The sequence below is a fragment of the Nasonia vitripennis genome, chromosome 3 (assembly GCF_009193385.2).
Source record: "Nasonia vitripennis strain AsymCx chromosome 3, Nvit_psr_1.1, whole genome shotgun sequence".
NCBI lineage: Eukaryota > Metazoa > Arthropoda > Insecta > Hymenoptera > Pteromalidae > Nasonia > Nasonia vitripennis.
In genome coordinates this window covers 8,689,040-8,714,894 of record NC_045759.1, presented here as the reverse complement: position 1 = coordinate 8,714,894, position 25,855 = coordinate 8,689,040, and the positions used below count along the sequence as shown (strand labels likewise).

At 42.8% G+C, this 25,855-nt stretch overlaps 3 protein-coding genes across 12 annotated transcripts in view; 1 reads left to right on the top strand and 2 right to left on the bottom strand.

Annotated features, from left to right (window-relative positions):
* LOC100121249 (tyrosine-protein phosphatase Lar) overlaps positions 1-25,855 on the top strand; it is a 321,079-nt gene that overhangs the window by 8,998 nt on the left and 286,226 nt on the right. Inside the window, exon 2 of one of the 10 annotated variants that reach the window (XM_032598641.1) lies at positions 5,745-5,778. The exons of the other annotated variants lie outside the window; for them this stretch is intronic. The gene's annotated coding sequence lies outside the window, so the exon portion shown is untranslated. The remainder of the gene's footprint in view (positions 1-5,744; positions 5,779-25,855) is intronic. 10 annotated transcript variants of the gene reach the window in all.
* On the bottom strand, positions 1,824-5,001 carry LOC116416794. The gene is made up of 2 exons (XM_031926516.1): positions 4,846-5,001; positions 1,824-2,391 (listed from the first exon to the last, which is right to left on the bottom strand). Exons 1-2 carry the CDS (start codon positions 4,902-4,904, stop codon positions 2,031-2,033), a joined length of 420 nt encoding a protein of 139 aa, XP_031782376.1. The 5' UTR covers positions 4,905-5,001; the 3' UTR covers positions 1,824-2,030.
* LOC100121160 (venom metalloproteinase 3) lies at positions 18,921-21,131 on the bottom strand. Its single transcript, XM_008215204.3, has 10 exons — positions 20,844-21,131; positions 20,550-20,773; positions 20,390-20,479; positions 20,123-20,307; positions 19,923-20,049; positions 19,655-19,824; positions 19,559-19,578; positions 19,367-19,475; positions 19,101-19,268; positions 18,921-19,020 (listed from the first exon to the last, which is right to left on the bottom strand). Exons 1-10 carry the CDS (start codon positions 21,010-21,012, stop codon positions 18,963-18,965), a joined length of 1,320 nt encoding a protein of 439 aa, XP_008213426.2. The 5' UTR covers positions 21,013-21,131; the 3' UTR covers positions 18,921-18,962.

Sequence of the window (25,855 nt, the reverse complement as noted above, 5' to 3'; positions counted from 1 at the left end):
TTAAAAGTAAGATTCGGCGCACCGTCACCGGCAAGCGGAATATGTGCAAGGCCAGCATTAAATTTCTCTCTCTCTCTCTCTCTCTCTCTCTCTCTCTCTCTCTCTCTCTCTCTCTCTCTTGCTTGCTCTGTGCTCCACAAAACACACGTGTCAGCTACCGCCGAGAAAAGGGGGCCACACACAAGCAAACAAGCACGAGCTACACACATACACATAGACACATCCAGAATAGGAAGTGATGTACATTCACGAAGCGTGAAGTCACGATAAACGGCTTCGGTTCCAGTGCCGGCGCGACGAGCGGATAAGGGTTGCGAGCGAACCAACGGACCTATGTGCGCCACAGGTACAGAGGCACAGAGAAAGCTCGAGGAAGAGGGAAGAGGGAGAGAGATGCGCGAGTGACGGAAGATAGTGAAATATACAGAGATGCGGATAGAAGGAAAGAGATACAGTGTAGAAAATAAAACTGTACGTTCGTTAGGTCAGGATGACTCTTTTATAGGATAACGTATTAATTATTATTGGGTAAATTGTAGCATTGGCTTTATTTTTAGTTAATAACCTACATTTTTTTATAAATATTACATGTACAGCATTTTGAAAAAATACTTATTTATCTTCTTCTTTCTTTTTTGGCAGAAACTTTAGTTGCGAAAGGATAAAAATATGCAAATCATAATCCTTTTTATACACCTTTTACTAACATTTTTGCGAGGTACAACATTTTCGCGTCAATTGCAACATTTGCATTTTGCGAACCTCAAACCCTTTGTTTATTCTCTGATGTTCATGCCTTTTCGTATTCTGCAGCCGCAAAATAAATACAAACACAAGCAAACGCCAGCGAGTTTTCTAACTTCCACTGAGGCGCGAAAACCTCATGACGTTAACTGGCAGGATCGGCATTGCGGAATAATAGCATAGAGGTGAAACTGCCGCAACGGCTGCAAATAAGCAATGTGTCGTCGTAAATGCGAAGAAACAGACGTGCACGAAAGCACACTGTAGACGTTAGGGTCCCGACAGATGATCAGATGGCTAGTTTCATAAATCTTAAATACATTGGCATTTGACATGCGTATTTTATTTTATCTAAAAATTATTATTTGTACGTGCCATAGTTAGATTAACTAATATGAGCATTACTGATAAACATAGATTTTTCTCGAAGCTTTGTACATCTATACTTCTTTAACAGCAAAATAAAACAAGGTACTCTCGCTCACGTATTCAAAGCAAACAAAAGACCCCCCTTGCATATAAGGTGAACTAAATGTCCTCCCACTTTCGTACCGGTATCAGAATAAAGCGTATAAAAAGAAGCTCATATACGTACAGGAGTTTTCGGTTACTTTTGCGTAAAAACATTCTAACAATAGTCTGCAACGATAACATCAAATTTGAGTAATGTATAGAAGCAACAGAATTCATTTCAAAAGATTACTCTTCCATTATATAACTACATAATTAACTGACGGTCACGTCGTCTTCTATTCAATTCAACTCGTATTTCTCGTTACACCTGCTTCCTGGAAGACTGTAACGCCCCCTTTATTCCATTATATATCCGAGGACGCGTGCCTCACCCATCTTCAATGGGGATTTCGTAATAATTAGCTTGCAAGCTCTTCTAATCTCTTCTTTGATGTGTAATCAATTAATGTTAAAGTCTACTTCCTCCAACTTAAAAATACATATGATTATAATGTAATCACGTTTCGTTGATGCTTCTCATGCTTGATTCATTTACGTTATAAGAGAAGAAGATTGACATAATCTCGATTACTATAGTGGTCAGTTTATGCAAGCATTCAAATTAATACTCGAATATGAAATTTAATACGAATAATACAACGATCCACAATAACGCTTCCCCCAAACATTTCAGCATTTGAATACACAGAATTATCGGAACAAACAATAGCAGTACTAGCGAAACAGGACTATATCAGAAATGCAGAAATAGTAATATTATAGGTGGCAGTGATTCCACTCGTAGTTTTAGTCACTCGGGCCCTCGTTAGCCGCTAACGAGCGGCCAGGGCAGAGCAGTAGCTCCTTTGCGAACCTCCACTGTACCGAATTGCAAGAGTTGAGAAACTGCATATATATGCAGTCCAAACGAAATGCGCCTCTTTGCGTTGGCTTTTCCGAACCAAAGAGCTTACTGTGCTTCGATTTCTTTTTTTCCATAAAAAGTGACAAACTTTCGGAACAAGATGATGGAATTCTTGTTTCTCTGCCAAACAGACAAAAGTCCAAACCGAGTAAAATATATGTGTATTCATGTCCAGGTGCCCAGTTGGAAGAATGATCAGAGGCTGTGAAAAGTGACTGTTGCATGAAGCCTTTGGAATAGTTTGTTTCTTGTATCTTATTAAGAGTGTACTGAAACAAATAAAATGTGCTTTACGTTATATTGTGCCAATTTGTATTTTTCTTAAAGCGAAAAAGAGAGAAGAAGGGAAGGATCGAGAGTAAAAAGTGGATACTCGTTGCGATAATGGCTGGTGGTCTATACTCTGGAAAACCCACAAAAAGTTTTCGCGCGCGTATCCACCATTTTTCTTTTCGGTGCGCTTCTCTATATATCAAGGCGCATGCAACAGCCGTAGATCTTTAACCAAGAGAGCAAGTGTGTGAGAGAGTACTCTATTGTTTGAGTTACCACAATGGCGAGATGAAACCTCAAGCATATAGAGAATGAGAGGGAGAGAGAGGGAGGATGAAGGAAAGATCGAAGTTCTCTCTTTCTGGGACACGCAACACACAGCGTTGTTGGTATACTCGTGTATCCGCTTTTGTCCTCTAGCCTTTTGCATAGCCTTTCATTTGCGAATGAATAATTATAGTATTGTCAAAGAAGCATAAGTAGACGAGAAAATCTACAAGTGACTTAGTTCAATTAGCTATATGATTTGTTGAATCGTTTTGACAATTTAAACGATAAGTTTTCTAAAGTAAGCTAATAACTGAGCTCTATTAAGTACCTTAATCTTTTTTTAAAGCTTTCAAAAAGCCTTCACAAAAGCTCTTCAAGCCCTATCGGTTCATTTTTTTTCTTTACTTTAATTGATTCTGTCTGCACATCGCAAAGCAGCTGCACCTCTTCTCCCGTCGACTATCCCAGGACACACGTGGCTGTATGTGTGTGGGTGTGTGTGTATATATACCTATACAGCTATGTTCCATTAATTCGACCCCTTCGCGTTTCAGCTCGACGCCCTCTTTAGTTCGTGCGAGCTTTCTGGACGCCGCCACCGCAGGGAGACAATGCCTCGGGGGAGGACCAGTCGAGCGAAGAAAAAGCGAAAAATCAGGTCGCTGCTGTTCTGTGCGTATGTATGTAACAGGTGCAGAGCGGGTGTAATCAGCGGAGATGCTTTGCCTTTTGCCTCGCTTCTTTTTCGGCTAGATTGAAAGCTTAGCTTGCGGACAGCAACCCACTATTTTAGTATACCCATCTGCCATTCGAATGAGTTCTATCTCTCTCCCTCTAAGTTTTGCTCTGCGTGTACTCTTTGCGTTCTGCTTTCCCTGCTTTGTTGATTATTTTTCCAAATATTATATATAAATTATTTCTTCTGAATTATTCGCACTGTTAGATAATACCCCATAAAACAAATTTTACACGATAGGCTCACGCGATTAAAGTTCGTGCTAAAAATTTCTAGCCGTCGGCGATACGTTTTATACGTATCGCATTATCTTCTCTTAGCGAGCGAAAAAACAAATGTAATTAAAACTATGAAGAAATTATGAAGATAAAAATCCGCCATAACGGAGATTCAAGTCGCACTGGCTGTACGTGCGGTCACGACATCCTGTAGTAGTTGGCCGCGCCAGCAGTCGCGCGACAAAAAAAAATTGCAGACCTTTTATAACCCGGGCGTCGTATTCTTGTGAGCACGCGCACTGTATACAAAGAGCCGTGGTACGTCGCTTTACGAAACTTGCTTCAATTTCATTATATTACTTTTCTTGTCGTTCCTAATCAATTCGTCCTCGTTTCTCTCGCGTCGATATTTTTGCAAAATAATCAATTACATCATCACGAAAAATTTCATCCCCTAAACTTTAATCATTCATCACAACCGCGTCACGACACACGAGAAGATAGGGCTTCGCACGTCAGCTTCAACCACGCGCGACAAATCATTTCCGTGATTTTTTGACGACGTCATTTTTTTCGGGCTCGTTCGCGTTTTTCTTTCGCACTTTATTTTTCATTTGTTGGGCGTGTGGGCGCTCGCTCTCGCTGCTCTGTACCGGCGTTGCTGCCTGCCATATACACACAATTCGAAAGCGACGGCGGTGACGCCGGTGTGAAAATTGCCTGCCGTTTGCGCGATTTATGCCCATCGAACTGATTTATCGCGTGTTGCCGCACGTGTCGCTCGGCCAATTTTGCATTTAAGCGCGCGCCGCGCGCTGGCCCGAGCGCGGCCTTTTGATTATTTTACCTTGGCAGTTACCGTCTGTCATTGATAAAATCCTTTGGTGACGCGGAGCGTCTTTTTACTTTCATTGCCAGTGTACTAGCATATTTTTTATTATTGATATAGGATAATGCTTGCCCTTTATTTGAGCTAAAAAAGGTTCTTGTTTCTGTATTGCTGTAATAATGCTAATAACTTAAAATGCGTTAGATAAAGAATTTTCAATAAAGTTTGACGATTCAGCGTGTTCCCCACTATTCCCAAGACGTAAAGAATCAAGTCTATAGGAAATTCTCGTGGATGGGCGTACAAGCGAGCAGAGTAAAACGAGAAGAGCAATAAAAGAAAAGCAAAACAACAATAGTCAAGGTGAATTATAAAGAAAAATCATTGCGGCTCTCACCTACTCTTCGAATTCACCACCTCATTCGCGGAACCTCCAAGTTTCCAGTCCATGCACATTAAACTTGTGCGCGCAGAGCAACGGCGGCCGAGGCTCTCGTAAAGCCTCGCGTCGACCGCCGGCGATAAAACTGCGCGGAGTTTTGAGTTTGCGGCCCGGTGCAAAGCACGGGACAAGCGGTATAGTAGGCAGTGCGGCAGCAGCCACGTGACGCCTTGGCAGCGACGTAACAAGCGGTTATGTGCACAGCGCCGCGCAGCAAGTTTTCCACCAGCGCGAGCTACACCGCATACGATAACGAGGCGGCCATTTCCCGCGGGCTTGTTTTGCCTCGCTCCTTCGTGTGTGTGTGTGTGTGTGTGTGTGTGTGTGTGTGTATAAGACAAGCGGCTAGCGTAAATCGGACCTCAGCCGCTGCTTCGTTATTTGCCCCCTTCATGCTATTGCTCCTCTCGCGTTGCCGCCGTGCGGCTCTCTTTGTATGGGACAACTACGACAAAGGGAGGAGGAAGTGCGAAGCGATGAAAGTGTGAGTGGAGGTGGGTTGCTGGAAACAAAGAGCGAGAAAAAGTGCAGAGACATTATATTGTGTAATGAATTTATTCGCGTCCAAGGAGCCAGACGAAGGATACGACGGCGGGGCAAAGGTTTGTCGAGCGGTCTGCGCGTGTCCCGAAAAGAAACTTTTGACTCGGTCTTTTACTTTGTTGTTTGCAAGTTGTCGTAGCTCGTTTGTCGTGGAAACGCGGGTATTTAATTATTTTTTCATCTTCCTATTATTTCGTCGTTTCTGCAGAACTTAAAATTTGATTACAGAGATACCTGCCTGACTATATCTAGCTTTGACTACTTGTTGAGCTCATGCGATTTTTAACCTTAAAATGTTTTTCATGTTTCAGGTACGTTGGACGTCTACGACTCTCATTTCTCACAGTGAGTAATAATTATTATTAAATACACAACGTATAGAAATTAATTTCTCTTTATTAATATGATTGCAATTGACATATTCAAACATTCAATCTCCGACGCTTCGTCGTCCGGTGAAAGTCAACAGTCCAACTGTTGCTAAACCGCGCGATCGACGTTTTCTCTGCGCCGTCATTATCCCGAACAACTCTCTTCGAACTTTGACAAATCCCAGCAATAGAACACAGACTCGCGAGACTTCAAAAGTGGTCGGAGCTTAGTCAATATTATTCGAAACATTAGCAGTGTACCGGACGGAAGTGACATAGAAAGCAGCGTTTCACCACTGCTCTGGACGCGAGCCTTCCGTGGCTTTCACAGCTGTCATTTGTCCACCACAGCGTCCTTACCGTGCACTGACGAGTGCAGCAGCTCGTTGTCGAGAGAGAATGTGATGTATGCGCACAGCCAGGACTTCTGCTGCACTGTGTGTTGTGCGCGATGTAATTCTTGGCTAATTTGACGCTCTTCATTTTGGATTTAGCATTAGGAGCCACACGTGCGGTTAACCGGCACCGAGAGAGACCGAGAGAATCTGGTCAATAAATGGAGAACCACTGTGGTGGTTGGGTATTGATAATTTTGGGGGACCCAGCGACGAGGATTGTTGAAATGCTCGGAGAGTTAATGCTGTGAAGCTGGTATCGAGTCGATATAATATTTATAATGTATATGCGTGGAACTGGATTGTTATTGAGTTATCAGTCATACATTTAACCGGCTTTAGAAATTGCAAGATTTAGGGGTAACAATATTCCATTGATTAAGAGCTCGATTCGGTAATCGCGATCTCGTGTGGTTTTGCGTGTCCTAGAATGCATAATTTTATTCCTTGCTCTACCTCCGGAAATCTGAATCGACGCTATTTGATTAACCTCCAGTGAGTTGTAAAGACACAAGATTTTAAAACCTTCGTATCGTTAAAAGTACATCGATGTCTGAAAAAGACGACTTTACTGAAATAAAATTGTTTCCCAAACACTCAAAACTCAAACTATTTCCCACGATCCTCCGCTAAAACAGTCAGTGCATCGTCCGAACAAAATAAACATGAGCTCGCTTTGGCGCACATTCGCAATAACGCTAGATCTTGCCAATAGTTTCTCAATTACACTCAGGACAGACGCATTACTCATCGAGTGTCGTCCAATAGTTATCAAATATTACCTTATCATTGAGCAGATTTATCGCTAATGCTACGCTCGTCAGGATTTATGTTCCTGCATAAGCTTCGACGATAAAACATCACACCAGCGGATGGATACTATATCCTGATATTACTAAAAACATTTACGAATCCTCCAAGTTTTTCCATCAACTGATCAATAAAAAATGTATCCCTCGCGTTCCGAAGGACGAGTCTCCGCAATACAAACGAAATCAGAACTATTCTTTCCGGAATTCCCGTCAGGCAAGAAGCAAAGTGTATAAGAGAATGCACGTTTCCGAGCGTGAAGGAAATAAAGAATCAAAGAAATCTTATCTCGAGTAGCTAGTAGCATAAGAAAGGCTCTAGCGCGACGAAGCGAAAAGGAGAGAGTAGAGAGGCGAGCTTGCGCGGCGCAGGAATATTAATCGCAGCCGGCGTTTATATACGCGCTTCCCTCTCGCTCGTCCTACATCGCACTGGCTCTGCACGTGGTGAGCAAGGAGACAGGCTACTAATGAGACCAAAAACATCGCGTACACATGAGAGTTGGCGGAGGCGCGCGCGCGCTCGCGCGAGGTAACGACCGTTCTAAAAACGTAACCGACTGTGATTTAGGGGACGGTAATGGAGCGGCAGGGACAAAGAGTGCGCGAGTCGGATTCCGTGGAAGAGCGGCCGCTGCACACATGCGGAGAATTTTCTGCATACATCAGATGCATGCATAGTGGCTTTCGTTACTTCTCGGTTTGGCTGCAGCCAACGACGGCTCTATAGAGCTTTTTTTTGCTCTGCGCTGACAAGTAGCTTTGCCGACCCTCGCTGTTGTTCTTCCGCGAGCTTTTTGTGGGGCTTGCCCTCTCTGCGATACATGCGCACTTTGCTGTGTATTTCTTGCCTGAAATCGTCCCGGTGTTTGTATATTCAAAAATATTCGCTGGTTGTTATATGCGAAAACGTGTTTATTAAGCCACGATTTTTCAGAAGAGAATAAGACGTAGCACACGCTCGACAGACTAATATTTTTCAAGCCTTATGGGTGTGTAACGTAAACGATTTCGCAGCCAATATCAAACACGGGAGGCTGAGAAATAAAAAGAAAATCTCGTGTATATTTATGTACGACAAAGAAGGGAAATGAAGGAAAGGGTGTGGAAACCGAGGACTGGAAAAAAATCGATTTATCAGCTAACTCTCTGCAAGGAACGCATTCTTGTGTCAGAAATGCGGACGAGGAAAGCCGTTAACTTTGAATTTCTTCTGCTATATCATTTTATATTATACTATATAGTGGAATAAAATAAGTAAGGTCCTCGACATAGTCATATTATTTTAATTTTAATGTTGATGAACGTATCACATAACAAATGTATTTATGTTTGATCTACTTACAAAGATAGTCGGTTCGGTAATGGCGCAGTCGCTCTTCTGAGGATTAAATCGTATAATTATATTTCAGGTCACTGTATACACAGTTGAAACAGTCATACGTATGAAGGTGACTTGCTGTGGAATCAACGTCCCATTAAAATGCTCAAAGTATCGTACAAGCATCTGGCTGCTACTTGTGACTTCCGTACCTATATGTATATTCCGGTTTGGAGAGTTAATTAAGGACCGCTGTTAATTTCAGCTGTTAATTTTGCTTTAGTTCAGACGTCCTCTTCAATGAGTGAATGAGCGCATAATGCTTCTCTCATTACCTTCATATATTCGATGCAGGTACTCCAGCCTAATGTATGGTGAAAGAGTACTTTTGATTTTATGACAATACGAAAATAGTTACTTTTATACATATTTGCTTTGAACAGTTATGAACTAGGATGGAAGATAGTTAAAGTCTTTTGAATTCGTATACTTCGCTTCAACTAGATGTCGCAGTATTCAACTTGCTAAATAACAAAAACTTGATCCAGTTTGAGGACCTCATGTTTGTATGCTAATCCTCGGTTTTTGCTATAAACTAAAACCCATATAGCTCTAATTTATTCGCCCTTTCCCTCATTCGCTCTTTTTCCATCGGAATCGACCAGCCAAAACGAAAGAAAGATCGAATCGAAGCAGGAAGGAGACTTGCAGAAGCGATAGAAAAGTCAAATACAAGACTCGATTAAGCGAATTTCATTATTCATCGTCTTATTTCCGACCTCCACGATTCGAGCTTCTCTCTCTTCTTCTTCTTCTCTGCTCTTTTACTTTGACTAGTCCCTTCGTCGTTTCCTTCGTCTTTTATTACGGTAGACTAACTCAACCAGCCTCAGGCTGCTGTCTCGCGAGATTCGACAACGGAAAAACTCCTGTCGGTATGTAAGGCCGTCGTCTGTACTTCGCTGATTTTAAATGAACTAGGAAAACCGTATTTCCTTGGCTTCAAAATTCGAGCGCGCAAGTATGGTGTAATGATAATTTGAAACTGCTGCACATTTACGTATGCACATTCAATTCGCGGAAATTTAATCTTCAATTTGAAACAACCTGTCAAGCTTCTCTCTGTGATATGATTGCCGTGAATAATATGACATCTGATATTTGAGTTAAAAGATTCCAATTTTACGTGAACGCTTTACAAATAAATATCGAATAACAGTGCAGTATTTGTTGCTTTTTACACAACGGGTGAAATGCAAATCTAAATCATTCTGTAAGTAATGAAACTATATTGTTGACTGTAGAATTGGTATTATTATATTATATTAACTATACTATTTTATTATACTATATTAACTAACTGGGGAGGAAACCATCATATAGATGATGGCCGAAAGCAGAAAGAGAGAAAAAACCGAGTGTATTGCTTATATGATTACGTCAGTTTTTTTTTGTTTCCGCTTCCATCTCGTTCGATCCAATATAACGCAGGCAACTTCGATATCTCCGCATGCGCTTATGTCCATAGCAATGGTTAATCTGTATTATGTGAGCACACTTACATATTCATTAATGTAATTCTTAGCAAAGTAGAAAATAAAAAGCTTGATGTATTTACATTTTAAAGTAGATTTTACGTTTGCGAATTATCGGATTAAAAAAGTTATTAAATAAATATTTCATTATTTGATATTAAAATAAAAATTATCATGTGCGCGAATAAATATCGTAAAATTCACAGCTCTTATTGGCGCAAAATATTCATCTCAACGTACACATGATCCACTGACGCAGCCAGTCGATTTTACCAATTCACTCGTTTGCTTCAAACTTACATCAAAAAAACATTGACTGATGCTTCGGTTTTGATCGAATCTTCGAGTGCAACTAAAAACTGCAAACCAAACGTCGATATTAAAACATTCAGCTTCAAATATCTGATGCAGAGCGTCAAACATATACGTCACTCTCGAAAATAGCCGCGGTTTGCCCAACAGTACTGGAGCTTTTATATTATTTATCGTATGAAAGGGTGAATGACCTTGTCATATTTCACGAGGCGTGGCGAGCGTGGTTTGTCAGTACGGCCGCGAATCAATAACCTTACAGAGGAAACGACAGCGACAATGCGCCGTATAGATTACATTCATATACGTGCACGTGCATACATAGGTACACTGTACACGTAGCAGTATGTCCGAGAAATCGAGTATCGAAAGGATTGTCAGCTGACTAGTGAAATTCCTGACTCTTGGAAGCGCGGGTATACATGTAGACGACAGGTAAAGTGCGATTATTGTCTCTCTGTGCGAAAGCTATATCGCAGCAAAATTCTATGTAGGCACTTTTGTTGTGCTTGAGACACGCGGCGGTGCCGTCTGTTCAGGACCAATTATTTTACCCGTCAGACTTAAATTCGCACAATGCTATTGTTGTAATTCATATTGGCACCGCGATGGATTGAAATTCTTCAGTTTTTGCGCGTAAGACCGGGAATGTGTTTTGAAAAGAAACGAGCTTGCGTTGCATTGTCTCCAACTGTTTGATTCAAGCTGTTTGCAATAAACTGGATTCGTTAGACGTCGAAAATTGTCACAATTTTTGTCAGTATAACGTTGATTGCAGTGTATATAGGTATGATGGTATCCGGATTAAATTACACTGGTATTCGTCACATCAATTCGCACGAACGTTTGAGCTGGTCGAAAGCAATGCCAATTACTAAACGGCACATTCTCTGGCATAGTTGGTCTGCCTCAATTATTTCCCGCCTGAATTTTCACTCAACTCGAAGTTTCTCGAGCAATAACGAAGTTTTGAGAAGGCTATGAGCTAGTCCCTCGCGGTGAGGTCAGGAAGACTGTCTAGTTTGATTGGATATTCACTGTGTGCATACCCTTGTACACAGCGTTTGAGCTGCCATCGATGCAATGCCAGGTATGCAGTTCGATTGGCAAAGCTCTTTTTCGTAACAAGTCTTACGCTCCGCTGAATAGTGAGTTTGTTTGATTCCAGCAATTACTCTATTCGAACAAATATGATATTTCAAACGTGATCCAACGCTCTAATTAACTAGAGCCGAAGAAAGCTCTTATTTGACGATCAAGACAAAAGTTTGGCCGATGGCTTCAAACCGAGCTGAACAAATCAATCGCCCATCAAAATGCTCAAGATCGATTTCATTGCTCTCTCTCTACACTCGAGCAGCTCTTATTGCCTTCCTCAGCTCTCGTTTCGCCTCTTTTGACAATCTTCCCTGTCCTTTGCGTCGCGTTTGTTCTTCAGTACCGCGCTCTTTGTATTCCTCTCTCACTCTCACTCTCTCTCTCTCTCTCTCTCTCTCTCTCTCTCTCTTTCGCGAAATCCTTTCACGTTACCTCTGCTGCCGGATTTAATGGCTCTTTCTCTCTCTCACACATCTCATTCCACAAAATCCTAACTTTCTTTGCCTTCCTTATCCCCTTTGTGAGAGCGAAAGCTGCAGCACACAGTGTCACGTTAGAGCAGCAGCCCGAGCGATGACCTCCTTTGGCCTCGGAATCTTTTTAATATTTCCGCCCGCGCCCCTCTCTCCGCGTCGGCTAATTTTTTCGGCTTTCCGTCTTCTCTGGCCGCTGGCAGTAGCTTCCCTCCACCGTCTATTATGCTCCTATCGTCTTTCTGCCTTCACTTTGAGGGTAAGAGAGGGACGAGGACACGCGCGAGGCAGAAAGAGAGAAAGAGAGAGAGAGAGAAAGCGCGGAGAACGTCAGTGGTATAAGGGCCGGCGCGGCGGCAGCCAGGCTCTCCGCTGAACACTGGCTTACCGGCCATAAGCTCGTAACAAATGCGTTTTACCGTCTCGCTTGCGATCATTTTTTTCCCTCGCTCTCGGGTTATGCGCGCCGAGACAATGACGGCGGCGACAACGATGCTTGTTACTGCTCTCTTACGTATATAGCATCCGCGAGTTTTTTTCCTCTATTTTCTGTATCATGCTTCGGCTCTCCGATGTTTGTTTCCGGCGTGAGATATTTTTCGCGTATAAATTCGAGACTAAAGTCTCTCTCTCTCTCTCTCTCTCTCTCTCTCTCTCTCTCTCTCATAGGGTGGAAGGCATTTTTGAGCCGCGCTCTCGCTGCTCATTTTTTTGTATTTTGCGTACCTTCTTCCCGGGGGCTGCTTTTCAGCGCGCCGATTTTTCACTTCTGACAAATGTCGTGATTTGTCTGCATCAGGGTGTCGAGACCAAACGGAATAAAATCCGACTTGATAAAACTCGCGCATTTAGCCGCAATCTACTCTGCTACTTTCCGAGCATTCTTACGGTGAAATCAAATCCTTGTTGTCTGCGCTGTAGCGAACAAAAATAAATTTGAGAATTCGCGAGATGCAAATCGTCGATGTACACGACGAAAAACCGTCCGGGGACAATTTATTGCGCGCGTATTTTCGCAAACGATACCGAATGAAATAAAAATGGCACCGTTTTCCCATACATTTCCCAACGAATTTGCTTTCGGACGACGCGATCGCTATAAGCCTCTGCTGCTGCTGCTGCTGCTGCTGCGAGCGAGAGGGAGAGAGAACATTTTTCCGGGAAAATCGGCTTGATCATTGTAAAATTCGCCGGTAAACGGCAGGCTTGATACATGTGCGCGCACATCGTCGAGTGAATGAGTTCTCTATTGGATTCACGCTCGACTGCGTCGCCGAAGCTTAATACCCACGCAGCTGTGCGTAATTGTATAGAAAAACATATTTGCATCCCTCGTGGGACGATTCGAGCTCGAAAATAAATATCAAGAGAATAGCTTTGCCGCGCTTATAGCCGCGGGGGGCAATTTTGATTGCTTTGAAAAGTATTCCTCTGACAAAATTCGCTTGAAAAATTCATGCGCGGATTGGTATGCATACGGTGCAATTAAATTTTCATTTATTTTTGTACCTTTTAAACTGGGATAAAAGCTGGCAAGCGTCAAGTCAACGAATTCGTTCGCGTCGACGATAATTGTTTCCAATATCCGCCAATTCTTGATTTTCTATATAGCCACTGCAGCGCGCGACTTCTTTATTCTCGCGATAATCCTAATGAAGCTACTGCATGTCGATGAACTTTATGTCCGCATAATGGAAGAGTTTTCAATCTTCCGCATTCGCGAACTCGAACGTGTATACTTCGAAATTTATTTTCAAAAAAATACACATGCATCGGTCGACGCGTATATACATACATCATACGCATATGGGAGCGTGGATATGCAGCATTGCCGATGCATGGAATCAAGTCTCCGAATCCGCTTCCGATAAAAATATCCTCTCCCGTACGCTTTTTCCTCGTATATTCCGTCACGGCATCAGCATGTTTCAGCCGGGCAAACTTCATTTTTCCTTTTTCCGAAATCCAACAATGATAACGATGTAAGATTCTCTCGCTGGAATACTGGATACGAAGTATCGCCGTATATTCTCTCTCTCTTGGCTGTATGTATATGGGGCGCAGAAAAGATTTGACGCAGCTGTACGAGCTGAATTCAGTCGAATTGTTGCGCGTCTAGGAAAATTTATCTCTAAAGAGCGTCCGTGAGTGGGAGGCAGAGAGAGAGAGAGAGAGAGAGAGAGAGAGAGAGAGAGAGAGACGGGAGGAAAAGTTTGCCGAGGAGTCGCCACCGGGTTTTCACCATGGTCGTCTACTACGCCTGGCAGCAGAAGATATAGAGGGAAAGAAGCGAGGACAATAAAGTCGCCACCGGGAGAAACTTGCAAATTTCTCATCATCGCGAACTTACTTTAGCTAGAAAGAAGGAGATTGTTTTCGCTAGTTTTTTTCCTCCTCCTGGCACTCCTTCCTCCTCCTCTTCTTCTTCTTCTTCTTCTTCTTCTTCTTCTTCTTCTTCTTCTTCTTCTTTTGCAGGTTCTTGTTCGCTTTCTCTGATTTCCGTACGTCCCACGGAGAGACGACAGCCCTTCTCTTTCGCTCCTTTTTTCCGTAATTACAAACACCCTATTATCTTCGGAAAGTTCGATATGATCAAGGGGAGAGACATTTTCAAGACTATTGGATTTGCAATTATAAAATGGATTACAAGGAAGTTTGGGATGATTGTCTGATAAGTTATTTAAAGCTCACACGACCGGAGTTGGCGAAGTAGGGAATCGAGGAAGACAGTTCGAATTAAGCTCTTTACAAAGTTTCTTTTGTAATCAAACTTTGAAATCTGTTTAATGCAATTATGGATTTACAGGTTTTTTTTCTGTTGAAATAGAGCGATTTTAATTGTATACGCCGGAACGTCACTCAGTGAGAAAGATTCGTATTGAATAATATTGTCAATTTGTCTTCTAGAATAGAAGCGTTGTACTTTCCTTACATCACTACTTTCGTCACTCTTCTTTAAAAAGAATGCTCTCCTCAAACTCTGTGTCCTCTATGTCAAAGGAAAATGCATAATTCGATTATTATACGCGGAACCGTGAATATATGCGAATTAGGCGTGACGGAATTTCACATCCTACATCCAGCGCAGCAGCAGCAGCAGTGAGGTGATTTCTAATTAATAGGATGTACATACGCAATGAAAATCTGCCCGAATACACATCATATATATCAGTACGTCGGCTATACGTTACACACGAGGTCGAAACTACCAAATCTCTCTCTCTCTCTCTCTCTCTCTCTCTCTCTCTCTCTCTCTCTCTCTACTGTCGATCCTCATAAACATTAAGCATTCATTGTTAATTGCCAAAAACTCGAAATATCCCGACACGTACTTGTATACCCATCATCGATACGACCGTTGATTCCACGTCGATATAGTATTGGGAAGTATAAATATACCCCACGCATATCGACTTTTTGGCTAAACAAGCCGACAAGAGCTTCGATCCTCGCTTATCGCTAAATATAACTTCGTTTCGTTCTCGCGAGTTTCTCTTTCTATTCCGGGAGTCTAAACGTCGCGTGACCGTCGAGGTATCATCGCTGATGGCTCGCACTCGTTCGCGAGCACGCACCGAGAGAGAATCGATCCTGCGGGTAGTCCTGCACAGCTCGATAACCATTAATGTAGAAGCCATGTCTGCGGGGCGGCGAAATCTGTTTAGGATAGTTTACGCGCTGCGAAAGTTCGGGCGGTTGACACACCGAGCTCGCGAGAGATGCAACGTCTCGGAGCTTTCACTACGAAGCTTGCGCGCGCGCGCACACACAGACACGTTACTGTAGAGCTAGAGGTAGTCTGCACGTGCGAAAGCTCGGATCCACTTTGCCTGCTTGCAACAACGACGTTACGAAGATAATTGAGTTTCGCGGCTGCGCGACACCGCGAACCGGAACGACCGCATTTGATAAAACTTTTTCGGCGACGCTTTACAGACTGAGCGCTGCAGGAGAGTTGCGGCACTTTTGAGCGCCCTTCGAGCCTCAAGCTATGAGTGCACGAGAGAGAGAGAGAGAGAGAAGCGCTATGTGTGCACGTGTATGTGTATATGGAAAGGAGAGCTCGCTTCGTTGGCTAGATTTTCTGCCGGGATTTTGCTGCAGTTTGCGGCTAAAAGTCTGTTTTGGGAAATTTAGCCTAGACGCTTGAAAGAAGTGGCTGATGGCGTTGGTTCGATTCTGCGGTTTTGCGCTCCTCTCTGTCTCTCTCTCTCTCTCTCTCTCTCTCTCTCTCTCTCTCTCTCCGACGCCCGAAACGGTTTTTCACTTATGGCCGAAATAAACTTTAGACTGTTTTTGTGCGCGGATCGCGCTGGAATCGTCCGCTTTTGTGTCTTCTATTTTTTTCGCTATCGCCGATTATAGAAACCGACGCTTAACTTTTAAAAGAGCTTCTGCGAATACACGAGAGATGGGAAATCAGTGGATGAAATTTTATTTCGAATCCTAGACGTTTTACTTTTTACGTATGAAATTGTGCAAATCTTTCATACGACGGTCTCATAAGTATCTTCTTAATTATAAAGTCCGGATACCATTGTTCATCTGCTCTTTAAAATTTAAGATAAGAATTCACAGCGCTTAGCTTGTAAAATGCAAAATAAATCATCGTTCTGGAATTCGATCTTAATACACCTTTTTTTTTTTAATATCGTCGCTATCCTGTACTATTTACGTTGAAAAAGTCCATCTTCCAAGTTTTCAACGAATTTCTGGTCGGAATTAAAACTCGGTCGAAATGTCTTTAGCCCCGCCTACCAAATTTAATGAACCGCGATATGTATAATACACGCCCGCCTATTATATGTAATCTGTTCGACGGCGCGACAATTCATCAGTGCGGCTCAAGCTCTGCACATATACATAGGTATAGTCCCGAGAGTATAAGGCGCTACATACGCACTCGTCTCGTCGGCCAAGTTTTCCCAGCGCACTCAGTCACTATATCCGGCGCGTCTCTTTAATAATGCATGACTTATTAGTCTCCTTGAAAGCCGTGCGCGTTTTTCCTAATTATGGAAAACTTTATTTGCCGAGTCGAGCGCAAAGGAAGCAAAAAGATTAGGCGAAAATTCCTATATGTGCAAATTCAGAAAAAACCCATAAGAGAATTTAAACTGCCCGACAAAAAATAGGTATTTTTTTAATCTTGGGAACCCAAGGTTTTTCGGGTTTTATATGACCTAAAGAACGAAAAAAAGGGGTCGGTAAGTGTGCTCCCAAAATTCCAATTTGTTCACTTAGACCCCCTGAAGTGTTCGGTTTTTTCTGGATTTGCACATATACCGTCGGCTTCGACGACGAGCTGCCAACTTCTCGACTTTGCCTGCTATTTCAAACGCGGAGTAAATGACTATTCGCCAGGACTATAACGGAGACTCTTCTGCTCGACGACGAAAAATCGAAGGTTGTATGCAGGCAGATTTAAAAATCAAAAAAGTTGAATGCATGAATTTAAAAGATCGTTAAAGCCGTGTACACAAAAGATATACGCAGAGATAAATATTCCGTAGAGGCACGTTAAGCTTCGGGCGGCAACGAACGCGACGCGAGTAGTCTGCAGCGCTTGTATTATTAACGAAGCAAGTTTATCAGTTACCCGAGCACAGTTGGCCTGCTGTCCACGTTGCCGTAACTGGTCGTTCGCTCTCTCGCCAACTGTTATAGCTACTTCCTGTTGCTACTATTGCTTCGATAATGAATAGCGCTCGCGATCGCGTCGGCTTTTCATGGCTTGATAGTTTGCTACTTCGAACAAATAACGCGGGATTCGATGCTGGAGGCGAACGATTTTTCGATTTCAAGTTGTTATAATATCATCAACATTGTTGTCATGTTATCATTAGTCCACATCGGTTATTATTGATTCACGTTAGGTTAATCTCGCGCAGGCAATTTTTACTACTGAAGAAACCGTAATTCGACCCTTCTATGTTATTATACAAAACGACCCCTTTAATGCTCGATTGCAGCCCTCACGAATAATTTTGATTACGGAGAGTTATTGGCGTGCACGTCGAGAATACTTAATTGACTACAACCTGTACTTTCGGCTCAGTTCTCGCGCGATACGATGACGCAAAGAAACTTCCTCTCGCAGCGCATTAAAGGGAGGATACAAACTTCGTTTACTAGACTACCGAGCACACACGCACACAATGCCGTACGAGAGTGCGCATATAGCTTGTTATTTAGTCAGAGGTAGAACAAAATTCAGGGACACAAGTGCTCCGTTCTCTCGCTCAATCGATGCCAACTATATAAACTCGAAGCGCAAACTCGATTTGCATCAGTAGCGCGCTCGCGTAAGAGAAAGAGAGAGAGAGAGAGAGAGAGAGAGAGTGCAGCTGCAGTAGTACTCCTTGAGAGATTTGCGGAAATGCAAGGAGCTGCTCCCGTAATTTCAATATCTTAAAAGAGAATTATGTGTCCGAAAACTCGGGTGAACTCTCTCTCTCTCTCTCTCTCTCTATCTCTCTCTCTCCCGCTCTCTCAAGTATTGCCCAAACTATGAGAAAACTCGAGGACTGTGGGCGCTCGCGCGCGAGTTTTGCCGGCGAGAGAGAAGAGAGGGGAGTGAGTAACGGCGGTTACTTTTGCCCACCGCTGACGGTAAATCCAGCCTCGAGTTGCTTCGTGGCACGCGTTTTCCGAGCCGAAATTTCGCGAACTTCCTCGTGGCGGGCAAGTCTGTCGTACGGCTGAAGAAGATGGGGGAGGGAGGTTTGTGTTTTGTAAGAAGGTGTCATAAATTGGAATAATTTTTTCGTTGGTAGAGTCGAAACAAATACTTGCCTTTCTACGAGAACGAATTAGGTGTCTTGGAGTCACGGACGCGCACGAAATACCAATAATTCTCGACGTACCTCGGGAGCTAATACTGATGCATTACCACTAGATTTGACTGTGAACATGATGTCGCAGCGTATCTATGTCACCGTTCGCGACGAGGAGCTAAATGACGATCTCCTATACGTGTGCGCCTAGCTTCACGAGATCTGATATTGCCATTCTGTAGGCCATCGCAGCAAGAGAGACTTGATTAGAATATTGTTACGTGGATTTTCTCGAAATTATACTGCAGCGATTCTCGTCTAATCCCGCTAAGAGCTGTGCTTTCTGCGGATTTCATTTGTTCGATTACTCGAGTTTAAGAGGATGGAATGAACATTATTTGCCTAAAAAAATTTATTAGAAAATTACAAAATAATTTTATTAGGCTTTTCTTGTATGTTCTCGAATTTTTGATCTCAAGCAATCAGCTTTCTTCTCCCTTTAAAAAGAAACATCATTCGTTAGACTAAGTCTAAATTACAAGTATTTTGACGTTACAGTATGCCGTTTACTACTTACGAAACTAGTTTCTCAAGAGCCTGTCTGCTGCAGTTAGACCACATTTTTTCGTTTACGTATTGCCGATAGCTGTTCATTACTGACCCGATTGTCTCACCAGGACTAAGTTTTTGTTTGAGTTCCCTACAATTTTCGTTCCCCTTTACGTCGTCGTGACTAAAGTTGAGCCTTTTAAACAAAACGTAGTGCAAATGATTATGTTAATTGTAAAAGATAGATAATGATTAAGCTTCCATTAGTGGATCTATGAAAATTTGATAATTTACAAGTGTCCCAGTTCATGAGCAGCTGTGTTCACTCCAGAATAGTCCCCAAAATCGGAAATATAAGCAAAACTGTAGGGTTTATTACAAATTTCACCTTTGTATGCAAGTCCTACAAAACATTGAATGTTGAAAAATAACATGGAAAAATAATTTACTAAACGTTACAGTTTATATATATATTTGACTAATTACCTAAATACCTAGTTTTTGACCTGTAACGAAAAATAATAATCACTGTAGGTATAAACATTCTTTTAATAATAATACTAAAATGAAATAATTACGTACGCTGTCATGAGAATAGTGCCGTCATAATTACGAAAGCCTGTATCATCCATAAATGTTTTACTGTAATAAGCTCGACCATGATCTAGTACTGTATTGGCTAGTTTAACGTTCGCCTTCTTTTCTTTTGCATCGCGCTCTGCTTTATAAATATAAGGAGCGGCAGTAGAATCCTAATAACATCGATACAAAATAGGCGAAAATAAAATCATTAATACTTGAGTAATAAACAATAACTTTAATATTGGTTTAAGTATAGTATAATACTCGCCTTTACTATGACGATGCCGGTAAGTAAAATATTCACTTTCGGTTTTTTGAAGACAGAATACTTCAAATTGACTGCATTCCAGAATGTTGCAACGTATTGAATAGTTTCCGAAACAGAACCAAGTGCCCTAAAACGCAAATACATTAACAAAAACAGGAAAAAAGCGATAAGTGATGAAGTTAATCATTGATTTTACTTACTCATATAAAGTGTAATCTACGACGATAATTAGCTTTGGATATATAATTTCCGTAGCCTTTTTATTTTTCTTACCTACACTGTAAACAATATGGTCTTCGGGGCTTACGCTATAGATCTCATCTTTCCATTTTTGAGGAAAAGGGCGGACCACTTGACCGTTCTTACTTTCTCCTATTGCTCCATCCTGATTAAACAAAAAAACAATCAATTTTCTAAGAAGCACAGAAAAATACGATAATATTACTGTTTGCAAATATTGTTCGTACATAATAGGTCACACCGTCTTTTTCGAAGACTTGCAATATGGCCATCATCTTGATATCTTGATAAAACTTGCCCAACATAAATTCTTTAGCCTAGGAACATTTATTTGTTATAAGGACATCGTATAGAGTAACAGTTTCGAATTCGACAATAATTACTTACGAAACTGGCAATAGAATATGTATAATTTAGCGGAGTGTTCCAAGAAGACTTTACTTCCCATACAAGAGTCGCTCGATCAATGATAACATTATTTTCGATTGGGACGAGGTTGAGAGTATACTTTTTCTTTCTAAATGTATTATGAACTCTCACTCGAAGGACTTTACTATTCGCAGTACTATGATTTTTCTCAGGAGTAAACGATATAATCCCATATCTAGGTACTGATAACAATCAAAATATTTTAATTTTAAAAAATAACAAATTTCTATAAATTTTGACATAATAACTTACCATTTTTTATATCTGGCTTTCTATGAAAAATATGCCTTACTTCGGAAAGAATTGTTTCAACTAGTTTATTAGTTGCGGTGTCGTTTTTAGAGTCTTCGCCTTCCTTGTTCGCCGTACAAATATTACTAGTAATAGCGAGTATAAAGAATATTATCACCTTCAACAACATCTTAAAGGCCTCTTCTTCTCTGGTGCGATTCGAACTTCAACGAGAGTTATTTCTCTAATACTCAAAATGCGGAAAATCATAGGAAACAGTTCCAACTTTATAGGGCTTTGTTCATAGATAACTTACTTTTCTTACGATAGCAGTCGTATATGTGCAGTTGTGCAAACATACTATATCTTAGTCACGACTATCGTGCTCTTAGTGGCATAAAATTTTGTTAGTTTCATTAAAATAATCTTTTTTATGATAACAAAGTTTCGCGTAATCTTTGACACATCAAATAGTCGCAGAGCTTCTTATCATTCATAAAAAAGCTCATCCCTCTAAAATCTCAAAACTCTGATTTGATTAGTCAACCATTTACGCGCGAAATTCAAAATTTAATCCTCGCTCGCTCTCATTTCTCCAATAATCCATCCAATTCTATAATCGCGAGGACAACTCCATTAGAGCCGAGCAGTGAAATAAAAGTTGCGGGAACCAGTCGGGAATAAAAGTTATATGAAACAGTCGGCGGCGTGTTTGCTCATCATCTGACATGGCATTCTCATATCACGCGCGAGTTGAACCGTGCTGCGGCTAATTCGCAATAACGTGGACTTCCGCCGTCCACTTACCTTAATTTGCGCGCGATTGAATCGCTCGATCCCGTAAATTATCGTGTTCGTGCCGGTGCTTCTGTTGCCTCGCCTCGCATGCTTTCTCTTTCTCCCTCTCCCACCGGCGGGGCCAAAACGAAGAGGAACGGCCGCAGCCTATACAAGTCGGAGAGAAGCGAAGAAGAAGAAGCGCCTTAACGATGAGCATAAGTCACGTGCCGCGCGGTGATGTATATTTCTTCGCGCCTTTCATTCTTCCTCTACATCTCGCCTCTCTCTCTCTTCTTTTTCGCCCATTTCCACTGGCGTTTTTGCGTGTAAGCGTTGCATGTGCGATGGTTTGCGAAGCGAGAAGGCCCGGATGGCTCTCTCCCTCTCGAATATACAAATTCCCGTGGGAGTGTGTGCTCGGCGCGCGTTTCGGCAATTTTGGATTCTCGTTTTCATTTCCACGAAATTTCGACACCGTGAGGTAAATACGTGAAATTCCAAACGGTGCTACTGCTTCGTGGCCAGCATTTATCGATACTCGAAGCGACGACGGCTTCCTCGTTTTTTTTTCCAGCGAATACTCTTGTTCTCGCGCGCACGGCACGCGTTCAATTCGCCGTGAGCGAGAAATTCGCAAAACGTAAACAACCCCCCGAGGCCTTTGCCTGGGCGGCGAACAAGGTACAAAAAGCTGCAGTAGCAGCAAGCAGCAGCAGCTCGCAGCCCCTAAATCTTCATCCCCTTCTTTTCGGCGGGAGGCCGCGGCGCGAAATTCGCGCTGAGCGTTGTAAGACAAAATGCCCCGCGTGTGTGCAGCTAGCGTAAGCTACAGCAGTATAAGAACTCGCCGCCGCAAGACAAGGCAATTTTCGCGCGAGGGTTCTCTCGTCTTGTTTTTCTTAAAGTTTCCTCTTCTGCTTCTCTCTTTCTCTCTCCTACCCACTCACCTGCTTCCACATTCTCTCGCGGCCGCTATCTCTCTCTCTCTCTCTCTCTCTCTCTCTATCTCTCTCTCTCTCTCTCTCTCTCTCTCTCTCTCTCTCTCTCTCTCTCTCTCTCTCTTCCTCGGGCTTTTCCCTTCGTGCGCGCGCGCGGGGCTGCTTTCGCGCCCGACATTTTTCCTTCCCTTTTACCCTCTATATACTCGTCGCCCACATCAACACTTAGCAACGTGCTCTCGCGTGCGATTCTCCGCAAGCTTCCGAAAGCTCGACTCCGCCTACTATTCGACCTACTATTCGGTCTACTCTTCCACGTTCTCTATACCCACGCTGTTCGCTTGCTGTATAGTGCGGCTGTGCAGCGCCGCTGCTGCTGAGGCTATGGAATCGAACGTCTGGGGCGAAATGAAATTGTTTGGAGAAGCCAGTACCCTCGAGGTTAGTGGGAAAATGGTGTAGATACATGCACTTCGAGACAAGTGACTTATGGAAAACAAATATTCGACGAGAGGGGCGGGCTATATGTTGCTTCCAAAAATCAGCTCGTGGTTTTGCTTTTATGTTCGTATAGGTTTTTCAAGCTCTTCGCAAGAAGAACCCTTTTGATAGAAATAATAGTATAAAAAGTTTTTTCACATTCATGACAATTATTTCAACGCATTACAACAAATCAGCATTTATACTTTTCCCGAATAAATCACGAATATACCCACCGAGTTTAATCCACTTTCCAGCGGCCAATTACAATTTCACTGAATGGCAAACAAGATATACAGCGAAATGGACTCAGTTGACAAGATAAGACGCGATTATATAGTTTTACACGGCGTATAACTGTAAAGTCCTGGGCGAGTTAATCCTCGCATAAAGCGACCGGCTCTCGAAGTTCGCCACACTGCAGTGTATGCGCGCGTGCTCGGGAACGCTGTGGCGGGCCGCGAACGCCGCACGTAAATATTGGAAATATCTTTCCTCCAGTCGGCGAATCCCGTCTTATCAGCGTTTTCGCATTGTTATATCCTCCTCGATACGAGTATCCAATATCCGCGGCTTTATATTAACCCTCGTGAAGTATGCTAAATTAAAACACAAAATGCCAGGGAAAATGACAGCGTCCGCTCGATAATTTTCTTTTTTATTATGAGATAAGCGATCGGATGACGATGACATTTTTAATGCGGATCAATAGTACGGGTGGTGTGGTATTAAATTTCATCCTTATCACTTTTCTCGATATTATCTGTGGTATTCGAAAAGACGTTGATGAAACTGTTAATTGTATCCATTCGCAGATCGAATGGAACAAAATGCGAATGAAAAATCGCGATATTCAATTTTGTTCAAGACCTTTATATTTTATAAACTTCAAAATAGGAATTTCTGATATTGAAATTTTATAATAAACTCTCGGTAGTACTCAAACGATCTATTACAATATTATCCACAAAGATCAATAGTCAAAAAGGCTTTCATCAAGTTACAAACGCTTTCAAAACCCAATTACACAGGCGATCGCCAAGAAAGAGTAGAGCCCGGCGGGCATACATAAACGGGCTTTAAATGAGCTTTGAAACGGGACAACTCAAATTTACATTTCGTGCGTTTCGCCGAAGCCGTTCGGCGAGCCGCGCATCCGGACCGTGTCTGGATAGCCTAATTGACAATTACGTGGGGATAGGGCGCGAAGTGAACGGAAAATCAGGCGTGAAATTCTACTGGCGAGCTATGCGCACCCCCGCGCTCACACCCACACATACAGACTGATCTCGAAACCGCGCACATCGTCGACGGCCGTGCGCACAGCGGCGCAAAGAATAATATTTACTCAAAGCTGAGCGCCGTCCGCGTTAATTCGACGTGGTGCTCCAACGCTCTGTTCATCCGGATCATCATTCCTCTATCGAATTATCTTGGCCGGGCAATCGTTCGAAAGTTCGCCGAATGCACGGAAAACTTTTTAAAAGAAGAGTAAACTCGATATCGTGATTGTACTTTCACGCTGCTTTTTCTTTGCTCGTTCCACATACGGGCCGTCGTGTCGCTTCGTTAACAATTCAAGGATATCAGAGAGGAATCACAGCACTGTTGTTCAATCAATTAAAGCGACGCGTAACATTCAGAGCGAACGTCGAAATTACTTGAATTTTCTCTCTCCCCAGCTCACTCCGCTAATGCCGCGCACAGCGAAGTCCGAAAAATGATTATTCCTCGGCTCCGTTATATTCGCGCGATAACGCGATTCATTATCGGCGAGCGAAATGAGCGCAGACAGCTACAAAGCTTGATAATGGTCGGAAACGGAGGGAGATAAGCGTTAGCGTACCGGGCGGAAATAAAGAGGGACGCGCGACCAGGAGGAGGAGGAGAGGGCAGAGGAGCTGAGAGGGGAAAATGTAGAGCGAACCCTCGAACTGATTCGACGTGATTATCGTGGCGGTGGTAAGCGCTCGCAGTCCGAACAATAATTAAGCTCGCCGGGCTGCAATGGCTACAACGAGCGTCCGCTTCTCGGCTGCTCTCTGTGAAGTGCTGTGTGCGGCTTCGCGCAGCCACGTGTCTGTATGTGTGTGTGGAGACATGTTACACGCATTTAAGTGCTTAGGTCTCTAGTTCGGGCCTTGACTAATTCGTAATTTTCGCAAGTCGGGCATACGAGTGCTCGCGAGAATAGAACGAAATTTCGAAGCGCGTATTATATAACTCTGGTAGTAGTGAGTATGCGCGGATTATTTTTGGCGTAAAACCGAGAATCGAAATCTTTCTGGTAAATTTTAATGAATTTCGAATATACTCGTATTCGACGAACTTTCGAAGGCAGCGCGAAAAATAGAGGAAGAAATCGCGTTGAACCGATTTAACAGAGCTTGCAAATCCAGGCGTATGAGAGACACGTCGATAATTTCACAACGTTTTCCGTGCATATAAAGTAAAAAGTCCGAAAAACACATTTCGCGCGAACAACAAAAAAAATTCAAGCACGACTGAACTCGTGTGCGCCGGACACGCGGCGCTCGTGAAAAACCAGCAAAACGGCCAAGATATACACGCGCCAGGTACAGTAGTCCCGAGGCTTCGAACGAGACTATTTTTCTTTTCTCTCGTCACGAGTGAGAGAGAGAGAGAGAGAGAGAGAGAGAGAGAGCGGCGCGCGTTTATTACGAAAATTTTCCAAGCGCGCGACTCTCCACAGTTGAATTTCAACGTTGCGCGCACAATTCCGCGCGTCGGCGCTTTAACTCTTTCGCTGTATACGGCCGCCGGTATATCAAGTAGACTAAACTGGTTGCGCGCACGCTGGCTCTCGCCTTTATT

Bases quoted from the DNA above. Each gene is read 5' to 3' on its own strand.
- LOC116416794 (XM_031926516.1), bottom strand. From the start codon at position 4,904: ATGTGCATGGACTGGAAACTTGGAGGTTCCGCGAATGAGGTGGTGAAT. The intron at 2,392-4,845 runs GTGAGAGCCGCA...TATTTGTTTCAG, and splicing joins GTGGTGAATTCGAAGAGTAG to TACACTCTTAATAAGATACA.
- LOC100121160 (XM_008215204.3), bottom strand. From the start codon at position 21,012: ATGTTGTTGAAGGTGATAATATTCTTTATACTCGCTATTACTAGTAAT. The intron at 20,308-20,389 runs GTACGAACAATA...TTGTTTAATCAG, and splicing joins AAGACGGTGTGACCTATTAT to GATGGAGCAATAGGAGAAAG. The intron at 19,476-19,558 runs GTAATTAGTCAA...AATGTTTTGTAG, and splicing joins GTCAAAAACTAGGTATTTAG to GACTTGCATACAAAGGTGAA.